General features: G+C 37.7%; 1 protein-coding gene across 2 annotated transcripts in view; it reads right to left on the bottom strand.

Moving 5' to 3' along the window:
- The window catches only part of CFAP54 (cilia and flagella associated protein 54), a 252,306-nt gene that overhangs the window by 61,790 nt on the left and 169,760 nt on the right, over window positions 1-20,756 (bottom strand). For both annotated transcript variants that reach the window (XM_019732067.2, XM_019732066.2), the window contains exons 49-56: window positions 16,575-16,782; window positions 14,381-14,460; window positions 12,590-12,759; window positions 8,030-8,135; window positions 5,933-6,080; window positions 4,970-5,127; window positions 4,623-4,802; window positions 4,389-4,515 (exon numbers count right to left, since the gene is read on the bottom strand). In XM_019732067.2, coding sequence (XP_019587626.2) covers window positions 4,389-4,515; window positions 4,623-4,802; window positions 4,970-5,127; window positions 5,933-6,080; window positions 8,030-8,135; window positions 12,590-12,759; window positions 14,381-14,460; window positions 16,575-16,782 — 1,177 coding nt within the window. The remainder of the gene's footprint in view (window positions 1-4,388; window positions 4,516-4,622; window positions 4,803-4,969; window positions 5,128-5,932; window positions 6,081-8,029; window positions 8,136-12,589; window positions 12,760-14,380; window positions 14,461-16,574; window positions 16,783-20,756) is intronic.

Below are 20,756 nucleotides of genomic sequence, written 5' to 3'. Positions count from 1 at the left end.
GTGTGTGGTCCCATCATCACTTAACATAATGAAGGGTTATTGTATGGAAGAAGCATTAGATTTCATCTGTGTGGCCTCAGAGACAGACGGACAGAGAGACGTTTATTGAACAAATATTTTCTGAGTGCGTAGGCACTGGATAAAAATGAGAAAAGAGAAAATTAAGAGCTAAGGTTTATTAAGTGCTTCCTGCAAGCCAGGCTCCATCCCAAGGACTTGACAAGCAGGACCTCGTGTGATCCTCCCAGCAATGACTCCAAGTCTGCCTGGGTGCCATTTTCCAGAGGAGAAAGCGGTGACACAGGGAGACTTAAGTAACTTGCCCAAGGTCTCAAGACTAGTACGTATCAGGGCCATGATTTGAACCTAGGCAGGCTGGCTCCAGGGCCCACACCCTAACCTGTGACACTGCAAAGCTCCTTAAGAGAGATAAATCACGGAGCCTAGTGTTTAATGGGTAATGCTAATGGCCCCAGACAGGTGATCAAAATACCATGTGGTCAATTGTGTGGCAGGGAAAGCATGGGTGCTATGGTAGCAGGTAACCGGAGCCCTGGCTCAGACCTGGAAAATGTCAAGGAAGCCTACTCAGAATGTAGTTGTTGAGGCTGACAGCTGATGATTGCCTTATCTTTTGGTAATTTTAAAGAAGAGAACTGTTGGGAGAAAAAGTAGAAGGCAACCGGAGGAAACACTACATTGATAGGATAGTTTATCACACCCCAAAGTGGAATATTAACAGAAAGACAATACAGGGTTGCAGAATGATACAGTCCCTAGATTCCAGCTGAAGTGCTGGGTCTGAGCCAGTCATTGGTGCTCCCATGTCATTCGAGGCTTTGAACAAGTCCCTACGTGTCTCTGAGCCTTGAGTGTCCTCTGAAAAATGAGGCAGCAGAACTAGAAAATGTCTGAGGTCTCTTCTGGTTCTGAAAATTTTCAGTTCCGGGATGCTATGCACCCTACACAGAGCTTTCAGGAAATCTAGGACTTTTTGTAAATTTTTATTTCAAAATGTGTTATATGAACCGGAGGATAGTGGAAAAAGTCTCTCTCTCTGTCTGTCTGTCTGTCTGTCTGTCTCTCTCTCTCTCTCTCTCTCTCTCTCTCCTTCTCCTTGGACAAGATAGGATGACAGCACACTGTTGAGAATGGGGAGATGAAGAAACTGAAGCCTTGCTTCTCGGGGGCGCCCAGGAGAGGAAGGTAACCAGGCATGAAACAGTGAGAAAAGCTAACACCTACAAAGCTCTTAGAACAAACTAGGTGCCCTCCTAAACATGGTACAAATTCCACTTGTTTCATCCAAAAACAAGCCAGTGAGATTCGTACATACTTTTCTTATCCACACATGATGGGAGAGGAAACTGAAACACGGGGAACTTAAATGACTTACTCATGGGAATTAGAGCAGACTTCTTTCTCCAGAGTCCATGCCTTTAACCCCAACAATTACCAAGTGTGATTAGAGAGATATGTGGATATCATTTGTCCAATACAACTTTATATTTCAATACATCTCCCATTTTTATGTTTCATTATTGTTTCATATTATACTACAGCTGTTTACTAATATGAGACAAAATATCAAGTATCTTCATGTCATCGAGGCACTTACGTAGGTAATATATGTGCTATCTACATACCATATATAATATCGTACTATGTAACATAGTACTAATATATAATAATGGTACCTAAATCGTCTTCTAGATTTTTGTTAAAATTAGAAAAGAAACTGTTACAGAAATTATTGACTGTTTTATTTATTTTTTTCCTCTCTCTCCCTAACTAGACAATAACTCTTTGAGGACAGATGGTGACTGGCTCAGCTCTCTATTATCTTCCCACTCGCTAGCATCATTCTTGCAACTTTCTTCACTCCTATCATACAATTAGTAATTGACTTTTTCATCTAATAAGGAAGCCCAAGTTTCAGTAATTAATGGGAAAAATAATCTTAAATAACTGTGATGCTTATTTTTATTTTATAACAATAATCTGAAAATGCTTTTTTTTCTGTCTGATGCTTTCACAAGAAAACAATGATTTTTATGTGGCTCTATTCTTGCAATGCAGTCTATACTATCACTAAAAAGGAAAACTGTGGAGAACACATCAAGTGTTTTATGCTTCATAATATTGAAGTGCTCCTTTTTTCAATAAACATTAATGCTGTGAAAAAAAAAGTTGGGAAACTGACATTGTTTTGACAAAAAGCTGCTTTTGGTTATGTTTTTTAAGTCTGTATTTAATATAATATAAAAGAAAGCAAGCTGTTCTGCTTCAAGTAAGTCTAAAAAATAGTACCAGTATTGCTACTGAATGGTGACACATCTTCAAGATTAGTAAGGCAGGAGAGCAGAGAATACGTTTGATTTAACAAGATCTGCACAATTTAACACAATCTGTACTTTAAGCTCTTGTAGAAATTAAATATACTGAGGATATAACAAACTGTGGACTAAAAATGCAGAAAAATAGCTCTCATGGGATCAGATTGTTGGAAGGAATTCTAGAGGTCAGCTAAGCCACCGTAATTTCCTAAATAAGGAAATTCAACAACATAGAAGTGAAGTGATTTACCTAAAGTAATAAAATCCACATTTGATGATGACAATCATCTAATAATAAGGATCAATAATAATAATGAGGGGGAGCGTCAGATGGAAAATAAGGGAAAAGATTCTGGACAGATGATGGCTGGCGCGCACCTCTGTGGGCCGAACTTCCCCATTCTAGTCCAACCCTCGCCCTCTCCTGAGCTGACAGCACGTGCTGGGGCAGGAGACAAGTGGGTTCCAGGAGGCAGGGGTAATGTTTTAAAAGGTAGAGTTTATTATTATTCAGGTATGATGAGGTTAACAGGTCAGGAGACCACTGCCATTGAAAAGACAGATTGCTACAGTTCCCAGGAGGAAGGGGCACAGCACTCCAGGCAGGGCCAAAGGGGAAGTACCGGGGTTGGTCAGGAGGTAGAGGGAGCCAGGGCAACCGTGGATGAGAACTTTTGTTACAGTTTTCATGGGAAGGAATTGGTTGGGTAGGGTAAGCAGGCTAAGCAGGTTTAGGATTGGCTAGTTTGAATAATTTCAGGGGGCTCTGCTACTAGTCTGATAGGGTGATCAGGGCGGGGGGAATAGTGGCAAGGAATGTAACAGCCCAACAAAGGACAATAAAGGAACCCAATAAAGGTCCATGGTGTGGGCTCTGGAATGGTTAGTTTGCATATGAAAGGCATGCTCACAGGAGCGAGGTTTGCTATTTCCTAGGAACTGGCTAACTCTGGGAGGGAAAGTCCTCCCTGGTTAGCAAGGCACCTGATGTCAAAGCATCAGAAATACAGAAAATAAAAAGGCGTGGTTAATACAGGTTAGAACAGAGAGTTGATACAAGATATTCTTCCCTCTCTGAACTGCACAAGAGCCTGGAGCTCCAGGCAGGTAGCCTGGGGTCAAAGATCAGATTGGTCCTGGAGAAACTTCGAAACATGTCCCTGAGTTCCTCCGTAGTTTCTGAGGAGCTGTATGTAAGCTTTCTGCTTACCTGTCCACCTGCTCTAACCAGGGCCATTCTTGGTCGGCTCAAGTCTACCCTCCAATCTACTCTTCACTCAGCAGTCAGGGTAGTATTTTAAAACATAGACCATCCCCAGCTCAGCTCTTCCCAATAGGCTGCCCCTAGCCCACTCTGCTCTGGCTGTACTTGTCTCCTGGCAGTTCCAGAATATGTCAAGCTTGCCCTGACCTCAGAGCCTCACTGCTTCCTCTGCCTCTACTACGCATAACTACTGACTCACATTCGAGGTCTCAGGTTAAATGCCACCTCCACAGAGAGGCCTTCCCCAATCACACTACTGAAACAGGCAGCCCTCCGTTCATTGCTCTTTTCCAGCAGATCTTATTCACATCTTTCGTAACACTAACAATTTATAATTATATACATACACATAATTCACTATTGTATATAAGCTTTCTATATCCTTGCTGATTTCCCGTCTAGTTGTTATCAAATACACATTTTATTTTATACAATATGTATTTTATTCAATTTTATAAGTATTAAAATATTTATTTTTCTACAATATTTATAATGATGTGATATGTGATATAACATGCACTCCTACACATGGTTTATTTACTTGTTTATTTCTGTCTCCCACACTAAGAGCAGGGACTACATCTGATTTAATCTCCAATAACTTCCCAGGTCCTTACATACAGCCTGGCACATTAGTAAATGATCAAACTCTACCAGTTAAATAAATAGAGCCTGAGTATTCATAAATATTGCCCATATAAATGCACTCATATGATAGCATGACTGAAAACAACATACAAATTTTACACTCAGTAACTTGAGCGTAATATATGTTTAAGTGTGCTTACCAATTCTCATTTTTGTTTTGGCCAGTAACATGATATGAGGGAGATAGACATTTTTCAAAGGCTGTAATGGACTTGCATAAGCAGTGTTTGATGAAAGAAATTCTATTGTCTCTCCGAAAGTTAACATCTGTAAAAGAAACATTATAATGGGTAATAATTAACTAATGGGGTCTGGAATAAGAAAAAAAAAGAAAAATATGTTTCTAAATCTTGCAGACACAAAACCATTCTCACCTGCTCAATAAGAATGTTGTGAGACTGAGTCAACAAATTTAATTTTTCTGTTTTCGAAGAGGGAGTTTCTCTGAATTTCTCAGCTTTTGTTAAGTCATCCAGCAAAAGCATGCTTCTCACCAAGGTTAAACAAGATCGAGGAGAAATAAACTCACTTCCTTCAAGCAAATGTATTATGACCTATTAAAATAAAATTATTCCTTTTGATCGTACTGTTTGCAATTCACTGAAACAAGAGCTGGCCATATTGGCTGTTATGTATTCAGTACCTAATGGAATTTAAAATTCTCTCCTTTTGTTCTAACCAGAATCCTTCAGTAAATATCAATGTGAATGAAGTTTCCTACCTGAAGGTTTGTTATGATGTCTGCCTTTAAGTGCTTTTCTTGCAGGCCAATGATTACAGCTTGCATCAAGAATTCAGCCTGTAGCTCCCTGTCGCCTGCACTTTTTGCTTCCACGCACACTTCATTGATGAGGCTAACATAATCCGTCATATCGTTTTCTAAAATAAACAAATGCAGCTACTTAAAACGTCCCAAGAAAGTCAGAAATTATATATGTGTAATATCCCCAACGTTCATCACAGGAATATTGTGTAATATAGAACAGGAAGATACAAAGACAGAAAACAAATGGACTACATGAAACATTGAAAATAAACATGTTGTAATTGGGGGGGAAGTACTTTAGGGTATATTCAAATGCTGCAAAAGTGGTAATAATACTGCGTGAAATAATTTGGGAGATGGATAGAGATGGGACGGTAGATAAGTTTACAAATAGATACTTACTAATCAGTGTAAGAACTAACATTTATATGTGCCAGGCTGATTTAAGAACTTTATAAATTGAACCCATTTAATTTTGACAATAATCCTATGAAATAGGTACAATGATCTCCATCTTACAGCCGAGGAAACGAGGCATAGGGGTTTAAGAGACTTGGCCACGATCACACAACAAGGAAGTGGTGATATGAGCATTTGAACCCAAGGTGGGTGGCTCCAGAGACTGTGCTCGGGACTCTTACACTATGTTGCCTTCCTACGTGACAGGGAGACCTGCACGTTAGTATTTAGAAATCTCCTTGGCGGCTTTGCATATGTGCCATTTTCAGTGGTGCAAGAGACTGTTGAAAATGATTTTTTCTTATTTAGTAACCTGAATTTTTTATTCTGAAAACAGATCAAGCTAGAAAGTTATAAAATGCTAATGCTATAATAAAATATATCCCAATAAAACATCTGTTACTTACATCTAATCAGTTTTTTATAAAAACTTTGATTAAGAAAATAGGATATTTGTACCTTTCACGATTCCAATGCCACGGATCTGTGCAACAAATGCAGTCACCAGTGCTAAGCGGCACCTCAACCACAGATGAATGTTGAAATATTCTCGAGAATTTAGTGAAATAGGATCTAAAAACTCATTATCGTCTTTATTTTCAGTGACCTAAACAATGTTAAAATCATGGTTATCTTTCCATTTAACAATGTCAAAGTTCTAGCCTAATGCTAAATGTAAGTTAAAAGAATCATCAGCTATCATTTAATAGCATTAAGTTTTTAATCTTAGAAATTATTCTTGTACATTCCATAAAACATAAAAAATACACAAACAAATAAATATATAAAATCACCCATAATCCTACAATCCTCTATTGAAATTTTGGTATACTGTTTTTCAGCCTTTCTTTTTCTCTCTATACTCATTGTTGAATTTTGCAGTACGAATTTTTCATGGCAAATTATATTATCAGTAGTTTCCATATCTTCAAAAAATTTTGTAAATATCATTTTAAAGACTAAATAATAATAAATAATACAGGCTAATATTTATTGAGTGTTTATTATGTGCCAAGCACCATGCTGCACGCCTTATACACATTATCTCATATAATCCTCCTGACAAGCCCAAGAGGAGTTATTACCATTTCTGTTTTACAGATGGGAGAACTGAGACCTAGAAAGGTTAACTATTTGCTTAAACTCCATCATATTCTGGCAGAGGTGGGATTCAAACTTGTGTCTTTCCAAATCTAGAGCCCCCAGTCTTAATCCATGCTGCTTAATCCATGTGCTGCATGCTGCTCACATCCCAAACACATATTATAATTGATTTACCATCCTCATTGTTATACTTTACAAAGGGGGGCCAGTGTCCAGAGCTACTGAAGGGCAGTGCAAAGAGAGCTTTTTCCAGGGGGTGGCAGTAATCAACATTACTTAGATATTTGGGAACTTTAAAGTCACTTAGAACAACGCCCACTTGTTCTAGGAATTTCCTTCTATGCATCTCTGACAGCTCATCTCCAACGAATCAGCAACCAGGCACAGCAAGTAATGGAGGAGTCTAGTATTTAGATTAGCAATACAGAAAAAATGCCCATCCACATACCTTAATCTCTTAGTGCCTACATTCCCCGTTACTATTAAAAAACCAAGTCACCATCTAAATCAGGGTTTCTCGGCCTTGCCACTACTGACATTATGGGGCAGACAACTGTTGTGGGGGACTGTTCTGTGCATTATAGGAAGCTGAGCAACATCGATAACCTCCATGCACTATATGCCAGTAGCACCTCCTGTAGCTGTGACAACCAAAATGTCCCTACAAGTTGCCAAATGTCCCCTGGGGAGGCAAAATAGCTCCTAATTGACAACCATTCTTCTAAGTCAATTTTTAGAATTAGATTGCTTTTTAGCATTTTTATTGCTTTTAATAGAGTAAGAAATGAGTCTCTAGGACAATTAGTTTTACTTATTTGTAATGACAGTAGATATTAACAATTTTATTAGTAAAGTTTAAAATAATGAGTAAGGATTCTATGTGATGAATCTTTATATTTTAATTCTAAACAATACTATATTATTAAATTACTTGATCTTATCAAAAGCCAATAAAATTTCAAATATGCAACACCAGTTGTCAAATAGGTTTGAGAGATAAACTGTGGAAGACTCTAACTATGAGAAATCCAAAGTAGGAAATAACACTGGAGTCATTCTGGTAATGCTGAAGTAATAACTGAAAAGTGAAATGAAGAGCAAAATAAAGTGAAACAACTTCATTTGCTAGTGAAATCAGATCTAGAATACTGTAATTATACATCTAATGGGACTTTAGTGACTATTACATCCAATTCCATCAGTTCACAAATGAGATTTAAATTAAAATTTTTAATTAAATTTTATTTTTAAAGTTTCAGGAGTTTGCCAAAAATATACCAGTTAATAAATAGCATAAACAGGGCTTAACCACAGATATCTGTACTCTGAATTCAATGCTTTTTTCTACTTTACCCTTTTGTTTCATACAACTAATTAATTAGACAATTTTCTAGCTTGCCATAATTATTGTATAATACATATTATAAGGATAAACATTGAATTCATACATACAGAAGCTCTAGGAGAGATGCAACTCTCTGTTTCAGGTTGTACTTCCTTCTTTTTAGAAAGTTTTGAATCCTGGAGAAGTTTAAGTGTGGAAAATACTATTGCAGCACTAAAACAGAGAATATATTTTAAATGTTATTGGTATTACACTGTGGCATTTTGTTGTTTCCTAAGGCTCTTCCCACACTCCCATCTTCCCCAAAACCTGTTAGGTACCCCTTCTATATGCCCCAATAGTACCCTGGTCTTAACCGTGTAGTATTTATTACACTCTTTACTTGCCTGTAAATTGCTCCATAGCTAATCTAGAGGTTGGGACATAACAGAAGCTAAAAAATATTTTTAAATGAAAGTGAGTGAATAAAAGAATAAATAAATGAAAGTTTCCAAGATCTAAAACAAAATTTGCTGACAATCTCCCTAATTAACGAGCACATATGCATTTTATCTATATTAGAATGTGATTCTCTAGCTTTTTGAGGTTATAGTATTATGTTACTTAATGCTAAACACTTGGAAACTCTAAAGCTAAATTATTACTTAATCAGTTTCTAACAGTACCAGAAGGGGAATGTACTAAATTAAGAAAACAGAATCTAGGAAATGGGAATTCTTTGTATTTCCTATTATTCTGTGTATAAATTTGTCTGCACTTTAAACCATCACATTTTCCTCTCCTAAATGATAAATTTATAATTGACATCACACTTTTTCAAAATATTTAAAAATATGTATCAAGAGGCTTCTTCTTTTGAAAATCTATCTCAAAACAAAATTCAAAATATGGAACAATCTATACATCTGAATATGGTTATCACAGTGTTATTAATAACATACGAAGATTGGGCAAAAGCCAAATGGACAGTATACCCATATAGCTAATTCCCCACTTGATATGTCCACTTGAACAGTTAATAGACAATCATATTTAATAGGTGTTGTAGGGCGAATTATGTCCCCCCCCAAAAAAGGTATGTTGACATCCTACCCTTAATACCTCAGAATGGTAGTTATCTGAGGAAATCAAGTTAAAAATGAATCCATTAGGGTAGACACTATTGCAATACGACTGGTGTCCCTATAAAAGGGAAAATTTGAACAGAGAAACAGACATACACAGAGGGAAGACGATGTGAAGACACAAGGGGAAAAGATGGCCATGTGACTGGAGTGATGCATCTATAAGCCAAAAAATGCCAAGGATTGCCAGCAAACTAGAAACTAGGAAAAGCAAGGAAGGACCCTCCCCTAGAGCTGTCAGAAAGAGGATGACCCTGCTGATGCCTTGATTTGGGACTTCTAGCCTCCAGAGCTGTGAAACAATAAAATTCTATTGTTTTAATCCACTTGATTTTTGGTACTTTGTTACGGCAGCCCTAGAAAACTTATAGGTTACAAGCAGATTCCTTTTCTTCCACCTTCTCCACCAAACCCAGTGCTCTTCTCTGTCCTCCATCCCACAGGCAGAGCCCAGAATCACCATTGCTTTCTCTTTGACTCATTCTATATTCAACTCATCAACAAGTTCTGTCAGCTTTACCTTCAAAATATTGATACCAGCCAGCAGCTCCTCACCTCACCTCCTCCAGTGCTAACACCTTTGTCCAAGCCATCACCCTGTCCAGGCTGAATGACTGGCAGCTTCCTCACCAGTCTCCCAGCTATGGCTCTTAGCCCTGCAGTCCTGGTTTCCACAGAGCAGCCACAGCGATCTTATCAAGATGTAAATCGGGTCACATCACTTCTCCAGATACACATTCCAGAGGCTTCCCTCATCCTTGGTCTACGGTCAGTATGCCAACCCCTTTGGGTCAGTTACTGAGGTTTCTGGCCCGTATATGATCAGCTTTGTCAGTGTCCATAGATGCTTGGGAGAATGTATAGTCTGTTGCAGGCTCCCAGAGTGTTGAAATGGGATTATTGTAAGGATTAAATGAGGTGTTTATTCTTTCACTTGTTCAAAAATATGTATTGAGTACCGAGCCAGAATAAATCTAAGGTCTATGGATACAGTCCCGGCCCTCATGGAATTGACATTCTAGTGAGAGTGGGGTGTGCTTAGCAAACAGTGGTGCTTGGCAAATGAAGGGTGCTCAGTGCATACTAGCTGTTATCACTATTTATTTATTGAGTTAGCCAGGAGGGGTGGGGATATTAACTTGATTTTTTTTCTAAGTTGTTAATCGGAATAAAAAACTTTCTGCAATTATTGAATTCTAAATTCCCAAGATTCTACTAAATCACTAAAATGGTATAGATATTTGCAGAATATTTTCTAAGGTATTGTTTCTGATTGTATAAATATATTGGTTTTTACTTAAAATAAAACTAAACAAACAAGAAAACAACAACAAAAAAAAAACGGTAACACTGATTCATTATGTACTGAGGTATGAAATTTCCTCTGCCCCACACCCTTCCTCCCTCAAGGATACACACATTTCTGTGGCACTTTGTTTACCAAGTGGCTCCGGAGGCTAGCACAGGTTGGTTACTAGAGGGCCCTAGAAAAAGAAAGTGGTGCTGATCCCATCCTTCTGATTCTAAAGCCCAAATTCTGATTTTAAGAGAAATGAGGCCTGTGGTTTGGAATCTTGCTAACCCCAAAACTTAATGAATAAAATACAAGCATATGAACGTGGACTAATCCACCTGGTACTGCTTAGCTGCACAATGGAAAATTTCTAGCTTCTCCTTCCCACTTGAGAGACAGAAAGTGTAGGAGGATTGCCCACTATAAACAGTCTAAAGTCCCCGAGGAAGGGAGTCTCATTCTGACACAAAATTAAAAGACTCAACTCTTATCCCATTTGGACAATAAATTAAATAGAAAGGAGAATAGAATGGAACCCTTATAAAAAAAAAAAAAAAAAAGACAGGATTCTGAGACAGCCCTAAAAGAAGTAGAAATATAGTTTGAATAACTTTGATCCCATTTATTTCTTATTAACATTCATGGCAAAAATGGTCAGTTTGTTCTCCTAAAAATCCATGTGGCTCACTTTCCCTGTCACCCTAGGGAAGGTGCCTTTCAATTTCCTTGACATATAATTTTATTAGAAGTATCATGAAATGTCAAGCTAACCATCATTTGGGGAAGAGACTGTCCAACACTTTCAGCAGCGCCCAAACAGAAGCTCGTTGGGGGTAAAGTTCACCTCAGAAAAACTCATTCATCTTGACAGTAGGCTTCCCCAAATGACAACTCCGCTACAAAAAGGCAATCACATCAAAGTTTTTGCAGGTTTTGTCCCAAGGGCCAGGTTCATGTATTTAAAATAGGAGCGATTCTGATTCACTTGCACGTTATTTGCATATGTCTATCTGGTCTTCAAATTAAAGTTCTATTATGACACTCTTTTCTGTGGCCATTTTGTAATTTTTAGTTTCTAGTTTCCTTCTTCTTCCCTAAAAAAAAAAAAAAAAATCACTCACACCTTCCATACCAAAAGGGCCTAAGATATATGGAGAGCTGGGGAAATAAGGAAGGTACATGACAAAAAAATATCTCCTAGGGCTGCTGTTGCTGTCTGGGAAACTGTTTGGAGAAAAGAATTCTATATTCTTCTATAGAAAATAAGATAGTTATATATTTTATAGTCATATCTATCTATCTATCTAGCTATCTATCTATCTATTCACGTTATTTATTTTCTATATATAGTAAAAGCTCCTATCAGACTTTGATATGCAGCAGAACTGCTATAAGTATATTTCTCATTTAATATTCCCACAGAATACTAAAAGTAGATTCATGGATAGGGATTTATAAATATAAGATTCTAATGCTTCATGAGAGGCATTCTTAAGTGAAAGTGGCTTTTGTTTTTAATTGCAAGGGTGTGGCAGTGTTGTATGTAATGACTACCAGTATGATTGGTGACACCTCTTTGATTCAAAAGGTTTTGCTTTTGCAGCATCAATGCAAATACAAATACAAGAAGAAAGCGAATGCCACCTTAGTTTTATTATAAAAATAGTTTTAACCCTACAGACCCCCTGAAAACTTCTCAGGGACAACCCTAGAGATCTGCAGATTACACTTTGAGAATCACTACTCCAAACAGACTTTATGGATTTTCATCACTGCTTAGAAACCACAAAAAATAAATTTCCAAAGCTATATTGACTCTAGCAAAAAACAATCAAACATAGATATGGTTAATCGTGGAATGGACTTCAGTCAAGGCTCACACTGATGAGATGATGGCATGTGTCAATCAAAGCAAAAGGGGATTTTTGCGGAATTGATTACCCCCTTTCAACAACTACAGAGGGGTTCGCCTGTTTGAGAGAATGACTGTTAAATAATTAATCCCGCTTCTATATTCTGAATCTAATGCAAGGAGTTTAATGCATAGAATTTTAGTTCTGTGAAGAAAGTCAAGGACAGAAAAACACACATAATTTTTCAGTCTGTAGTTTTAAGAGTAATAATGTACAAAAACTCCCCTGAATAATAAAAACCAAGTATGTTCTATTAACCTAGGAATTAATAAAATTTAGACATATTTAACAAATCGGGTGAGGAAGAAATTCTCTTCTGTGCCTGAAGGGACTCACCTATATGCAGCCCGGTGTCTCTGCAGGGCAATTGCAGCCAGCTGAAGCCTGGCCTCCACCACTATCTCCAGCTCGCCCACAGAACACTGAGAGAAGTTCTTGTGGTCTGGATGTTCCATCTCCAACACAAGGAAGTTTAGCTTGTCTTCAGCTTCCGTCAGTAAAATAGACTAAAGAAAGAATACCACACAATCACATCAGTTCAGAAATACAAATAATGTCTTATCCATATTCATCAACTAGTTTTCATGTACTGAAAGGTAGCAATGAATGAAAGACCAAAAAGGAAATTTGATCATGATCAGAGGAGAGAGTTCAAGAAGAGGAAAAAGGCAACAGAGAATAAAAGGAAAGTAATGGCAACACTAAGCATATACGACAGCTACCCTTTATTGTATGCACAGCTGATGCTCATACATACTTTATTCAGAGCAGTTATGTTCAATAAAGTTGCTGAAAATACTGAATTAGCAAATATTGAACCACTGTTCCTATGGAAAATACTAGGATAGGTTCCTGGGGGCCTCTGGTCATATTTTGTCAACTGATCTATATGTAATTTTGTTTAATGTGTGTTTATGTTTAAAGACACACTATTTAATATATGCTATAGGCTCATTAACCTTGAACTCACAGCCAATAGCTCTATAACTAATGCCTGACTGAAACTTATCTAACACACTTATTTTCTCCATGAGGCACATCACAGCCTCCTCACACTTAGGAACACTAGACAACACTACACTTGGTGGGTAATTTTAAATCTCAAAATTACCAACAAAAAAGCATAAAAGTGCACCAAAAAAAAAGTGGCAATACACAGACCATGAAAAGGACAGTTGTTTATAGTATGGAAGTGGAAATACAAACTCAGAGCATTGGTTTGTTCAGTTCAGCTGAGAATGACTGTGTTGGGCAACTCAAAGTTTTCTATATTCTGTGCTCGCTTCGGCAGCACATACACAAAGTTTTCTATATTCTGCCTATGTCCACAAATGACGACGAAAGAGTCACAAATATTGATTTGGAGTTACGAATAAATTTTACCATTGGCAAATTAGTAAATACTGAATCTGCAAATAATATGGATCGACTGTATTTCGAATTAAACCATGGTCACCTAACTGGTAATGTGAAGATAATGAAATTTCACAGTGGGTAATCAATAGGAAATAGCAACCTGACATGGCAAAATAAACAGGGACCAACTAACCTTTCAAGGAACAGGTCTCTAAAATCTTGTTTGTAGAAAGCAGTAGATATTATACAAGTTCTAGGACAATTTGTATAATGGTTAATAACATGATCTGTATTTTGTTAGTTGCATGACGTTAATAAATTTCTTACTGTCTAAGCCTCAATTTTCTCATGGTTCAGTGCAACATATTTCAAATATGATTAATACCTACATCATAGTGTTGTGCAAATAATCATGCAACGTGCCCATCATGTAGTAAGCACTGAATAAGTGGTAGCTGTTTTTGTTGCTGTTGCCATCATTATTATTATTAGGAAATGAGACACAGGGTATGGAATATTCAAATCCCATCAAATAAAGAATCATATATTCTGCAGCACCTAATTGAATTGGAAAGTCAAAGTCTGACACCTCTGGGCATCTGCTTTTCTAATGAGGAGTAGACTCCCTCTCATCCCAACCCTTCCTTATGCGAGAAAAGCTACCTGGTCTCCTAACAGCGAGCACAACCCTGAAAGTGGGCTTGTCCATGACCTAATAGTGGGCATCTTGGTAACTGATTTATCATGATTTGAAAACAATTTGAAACTTACCTTTATTTTGATAAGAGTAAAATCATCTTTCACTTTTGTAAGACGACTAAATGAGCCTCCATCATCCTTTAAACATAACTCTATAAGACACAAAATTTTAGAGGAACCAAGGATATCTGTGGTTGGTTTAAATATTAATTCTAGCTTATAAAACTCATCATTAGTTGGGAAACTATCCATAAATTTAATGCTAAAAAACCCACAATGATATATAGAAATATATTGCTATATCAAATAGTCTCGTAAACATCACACATTAGAAGACAGAGATTGATTCTTACAGCAAATCAGACAACTCTGGAAGGATCTTTTGGATGCTTAGTGATGTTATTTGAGTGACCAGCTACTGATATAAAGTACTGGTTCCTCCCCTGGAATTCCAGAACCCCTTAAGGTCTTCAAAGTATTTTAGGTCATCCAGATGTTTATAATGTTTCAATAAGATCTCCTTGGAAGCATCAGTTCTGCTGATTTACACAAACTCATTGCTCCAAGAGCAGAGCGTAAGACCATTTGAAACAGCACATCCGACAATTCTCAAATATCTCAAAATCCCCACCCACAACCCGAAGCTGGCCCTTATTTTGAGATAGGGAGAACTGAGGGAATTTAGATCACAGAGTTTGCCTGCTTTGGTAAACCAGGCTTCTAGACTTCCTATAGTAGAGAGAGAAAAAAACTACAAGGAATTACTTCAAAAATTATCCACCTGAAAGACTAAGTTTGCCAAGTAGGAAGAGGGAGTCTAGAATAACATGGGACTGAACACACCTGACGTCCTCTCTTCTTCCAACTCCCACCTACCTGGCTCTTCTCCTACATGAGGAGGTTCTGGAGCTGGGGGTCAGCTGAGTATAAGGGAGGGTTTGAGCATTGGGAAAGCCCAGCAGGAAGATCTGAGACTGAGTCTTGTCCCAGAGAGAGAGACAGAGAGACAGAGAGAGAGAGACAGAGAGAGAGAGACAGAGGTAGAAAACAAATGCCTGGAGACTGGTATGGAAGAACCCTGCGATGAGTATCAGAGCATAAGACACCCTAGGAAGAGAGTGGCCCACATTTTCCTCACTGCTCTCTCTGCTTCCTGCGTGGTCTTTCCATGATGTGGCATGACCCTTCTCTCGGGAGCTGTAAATAACAAACTATGTTTTCAACGGCAGTCATCTCCTGATCTGTTGGCCTCCCCATATCTGAATAATAATAAAACTTACATTTTAAAACAGAGGCCAGTGTTACTCCCATACTAACTACACAAAGACACCACAAGAAAACTACACACCAATATCTCTTATAAATACAGATGCAAGAACCTTCAATAAAATACTAGCAAACAGAATCCAGCAACACACACAAAAAATTATACACCGTGATCAAATGGGATTTATCTCAAAAAAGCAAGGTCGGTTAAACACTCAGAAATCAATTGACGTAATACACCATATTAATAGAATAAAAAAACAAAAACTATATAATCATCTTAACAGACTCAGAAATGGCATTTAATGAAATCCAACATTCTATCATGATAAAATCATTCAACAAACTTGGAACAGAAGAGAAATTCCTCTATCTGAAAAAGGACATATATGAAAAACCCACAGTTAGCTTTTCATACTTAATGGTAAAAACAACTATTTTCATGGTGACTACTAATATATTTGAAAAATACATACACACTGTGGTCCATAAATCCCATCCATGGGTTTCTTATCCCACAGAAATATATGCTATATATCATATGGATATGTAGCGCTTTAGCACTATTCTCTAGAAACAAAATGAATGCATATCAGTAGGCAAATGGTTGCATAACCGTGGGATATCACAGCATAGAATACTGCACAGCCAATAGAGTGAACCAAAGCAAAGCAGTGGACGTAGAGTGGTTTTAGTGAAGCTTTTCTGCATGAGAAATGCAAGGTGCAGAAAAATGTAAAACACATCATTTGTATAAATGACAAATCTTATTTTATATGTATATACTATATGAAAAGTATATGGATATGAGGGTAAATGAATGGATATGGATATGCATGTACCTAAACATAAACACATATATGTGTCACTAGTGAGATAAGAGAAAAATGTAGAAGAATATATACTAGATTGCTCATAGAGATTATTGAAAGTGAAGTAGGGAGTAGTTGGGGAAAGTGAGGAGAAAGAGAAGCAAGCAAACAATAAAATAAAAGATTACCTTTCAAGTTCTGGAGGATTGCTTTGCTCTTCTCGGGAACTAATCCATGGGAGACAGTTTTCAACAGATTTTCTGGGACACAATTTATTGTTGCAGCCACATTTATTAAAAAGTATGCTTTAACAAAAGAAAACTTATTTAAGAGATGTTTTTGGCCAAGTGTAACCAGAATTTGAGGCAAGCCTTTATTTATTAATTCATCAAGTGCCTAAAAAAATGAAAAAAAGAATTTAAAAATGGAAATAAGTAAAATGTTTTAGATATTAGATATTGTTAGCTTCAGTCCCCTTTTGCACTCTTCATTTGTTTTGGGGTGAAAGAATACAGGGATAGATAGATATGAGATACCATTAATGGCAGTTCTATTGACAGAAGCATGTAATGTCAGAACCATTCCAGCAGTTCTGTGGCGCTTCTGCCATTCCCCACCAATTGGTGACCTGTGCCTCATGAGCCCAGCCCCGCCATATAATGAGAGTGAACCTGTGGTGAGAGCAAGAGAGAAGACACTTTATCAAAGTAGAGAAACGCAAAAGCTCATCAGCCATGTGTGCTGGCCACTCTGCTTTAGTGTGAGTAAATATTAGAGCTACTAGGACAGGAACAGGAAGAATGGGAGGGCAAGCAAGCTCCCTACTCAGCTTAGATTCCACTCTCAATCATTAGAACTCCGCTCTGTGCATACCCTCATCTCCCTGGCATACACATTTCCTTGGCAAAATCATATCCCTGTTAAAATACAATGCTGAACCTTCTTGGGGACATGTACCCTACAGTAGCTGAAGGCTGGAGAAAATCATGTAATCACAAGTGTCTCACTTCAAGTTCCTGACCAAACCTCAGGGCTGCCTCATCATCATTCTATATTTTCCCGGTCCATTCACTCTCACTCTCTCCTAGACAACCATCTCACGTTCTTCTTGTTTCTAAATTCTAACCCTCCCTCCCTGCTACCCCTGCCAGCTAATGACCTTGCTTCCTCTACTTAAGTAAGGAAACTGAAGCAGTGAAAGTAGTGTCCACAGACCCCACAGCGCCACCGTCTCACCCAGCTACCCAGGCAAATGCCCCATTGCTCTCCTTTCCTTCAAGTCACCTCCGCCATCGATCCTGTCCCCATTGGTCAACTCAGCCATTCTCTCTACATCATAAATGTCCCCTTTCTACAGAGATAGTCCCATCAGCACTTTCTATACCCCGACTTCATCTCCAGCTACTACCTCAAATCTTGTTCCCTGTTACAGTGCAACCTAGAGTTGTCAACATTCCAATTTCTGTCCTTTCATTTGCTTATAAACCCACTTGTTCCCTACGCTGAAACCCTTTGGTTGAGGTCACCAACGGCCTACACTTGACTAAATCCAATGTTCAATTCTTAGTCCTTATATGTCATATTACTTATAATCTAAGACATTACCTCATATTCCAATTAAACTGTCACGTCTTCAACAGTAAAATTCATTCTAATTTCAAAGATGTTAAATATGAAAAAAATGCATGTTTAAGACTCAGTCAATTATGGTGCTTGAGTCATCAGCAAAATTTGACACCATTAATCATTTCCTTTTCTGCAAATGCTTCTCTTAGCTTTCAAGTCATCATACTCCCTTGGTTTCTTTCCCATCCTATTGGCCACTCTTTGTCAGTCTTCTTGCTGGTTCCTCTTCTTCTCCTATACCTCTTAATATTGGAGTATCTCAGGAATCAGTCCTCTTCTCTCTCCTCACTCCCTCCCCTTAGATGATCTTAATCAGGCTCATGGTTTTAATTTCACTTAAATGCTGATTCTCTGCTTTCTCTCCATCCCTAATCTCTCTTCTGAATTCAAGACACATACAATCACCTTCTGACTCAATACCTTCACTTGGATGTCTAACAGATATTTCAAATTGAACATCCAAAACTGCATTCCTAGTCTCCCCTACAAATACACACACACACACACACACACACACACACACACACACACACAAATATGAACTCCATAAGGGCTGGGAATTTGCCTCTATTGATTAATGTTTTTGATTGACAGCACTGGAACAGTAGGCTCAATAGATTAGCTAAAGTGATCCTTTCAAAACATAAGTGGATGAGGCTACGCCTCTGCTCTAAACCCTCCAATCGCTCCCCATTTTGTTCAGATAAGAACCTAAACTACAAAGGCCCTACAAGGCCCTTCTCAAACTGGCACCCTGTTAGCTCTCTGACCTCATGTCCTACTGCCCTCCACCATTCACACAGCTCTAGTCACACTGGCCAAGGTGTTCCTCCCCAACCTGCGCAATCCTGCCCCAGGGCCTTTGCACCCTTTCCCTACTATACTCTTTCTCCATATTTCATATGACTCGTACATTTACCTGTTTCAAGTCTGTTCACAAATGTAACCTTCATGAGGACTAACCTGGTCACCCATTTAAAATTATAACCCCAACCTAGCCCCATGTTTCCAAGCCCCTTCACACACTACTGGGTTTATTTTCCCCCTTAGCATGGTTCACCTTGTAATATACTATGTGATTTACTTACTCACAATGTTTGCTTATATATTTATTACTAGTCTTGATCACGAAAATATAAACTCCCTGAGGGCTTGGAGTATGGATTGTTGATTGATGTGTTTATTTGACAGCACCAGAACAGTGAGCCTTACGCACAATAGGCTCTTATTAAATACTTTCTGAATTAATATATTTTTTAAAAAGGCAGATGCTGGGGCTGGCTATTGTAGAAGAAAAGGAAGTTGTTTGCCTTATGTGAACTCAAAAAGAAAAATCTCATTGTTTGGGAGAATCTGAGGCAATGTTGGCAGTGGGGAGGTCTGTTGCTGTTGCTGTTCATTCTCTTTTCTTAACCTCCTCTAAGGGTGGAAATCAACACCTACAGGGGAGCCAGACATGGAGCATCAATGAGCCTGAGCAGGTAACAAACTGCTGTACTAGGAAAACGGTTGTCATTCCGGATCTAGGAAAAGAAATTTGGATTGGTTGAGGGGCTGGGGAGAGAAGTTTTCTCTTCTCTTTTGTCTCCACAGCAGTCATTTAATGAGTCTTAACAATTACACACAAACACTTGAGGATCAAAAGGAGATTAATTAGTAATGCTGTTTAATACCCCTTCCCTCTATACAGAAAATGTAAAGCGTAATCTGAAGCGTCTTAAGCAGACCAACAATTCTGTTTTAATTAGTTAGCTAATAGAAATCAGTTTTCCATTATACTGTCAGTCTCTTTTTGTTCAAAAAGAAATGATCAGGCAATCATTCTTTTTATACCCCAAACCACTCCTTAAAGAAGTGTTTTTAGGATGCTGTGGCATTTACAACTGAAAAGAAATAAATACTCTTAAACATCCAGATCTTGAAACACTAAAACGAAACATGAGTATGTGTTTGTATCTTCCTAATTACCAGCTCTTTCATTTCAGGCAACTTGCTTATAAATTAAAATAAACTTCAAGGCAAAAACAATGAATCATCTGAAGCATAATTATATATGAAGATTGTGGAATAAAATGAACAATAGAAAAGAAATAAGATTACATTTAATAAAAGGTAGATATGTTCCTATCAAAATTAGGGAGAACAAAAATAAAGCAATTTTGAGGAAATGTCTCTCAATATTATTTCATGAAAATAAATACCTTATTTAATGGAACAGAAAGCTGTTTCTAGGATTGAAAAAAATAAAACTATGTATATCTATCTACGTGGTTGTGTGAGCCCCTTACCTGTCCATACCCCCTTTAAAAATGGTTGCATTACCACTCTTGTGCTCTAACGCTTTCTAGTGGACAGATGGCTGATAGACAAAAGATTTTTTAAATGATTATTTCAAGTTATTTAAATAGTACTAGGCCATCAAAGCTTAAATCCCAGTCATTCAATTATTGACAAGAACAAACAAATTGAGATGGGCAGTCTAGCCCTCTCTTTGTAAAAACGATTCCAATAGGCTTTTATTCAATATTTGTTGAATTCACATAAAAAGAGAAATGGGGAGATTAGAGGAGCTGCTTATGAAAATGTCATATAAAAACCTTCCATTAGCTATCTCTATGGTGATAATCATATTGCAATATATAAACTTATCGATAAAGAAGTAGTGGTATATATACACAATGGAATACTATTTGGTGGTAAGAAAAGATGACATAGTACCATTTGTGACAATATGGATGGATCTT

This window comes from Rhinolophus sinicus, linkage group LG02, assembly GCF_036562045.2.
Source record: "Rhinolophus sinicus isolate RSC01 linkage group LG02, ASM3656204v1, whole genome shotgun sequence".
Taxonomy (NCBI): domain Eukaryota; kingdom Metazoa; phylum Chordata; class Mammalia; order Chiroptera; family Rhinolophidae; genus Rhinolophus; species Rhinolophus sinicus.
The sequence above is the reverse complement of the archived record's forward strand: the minus strand, read 5'-3'. Positions and strand labels throughout refer to the sequence as shown.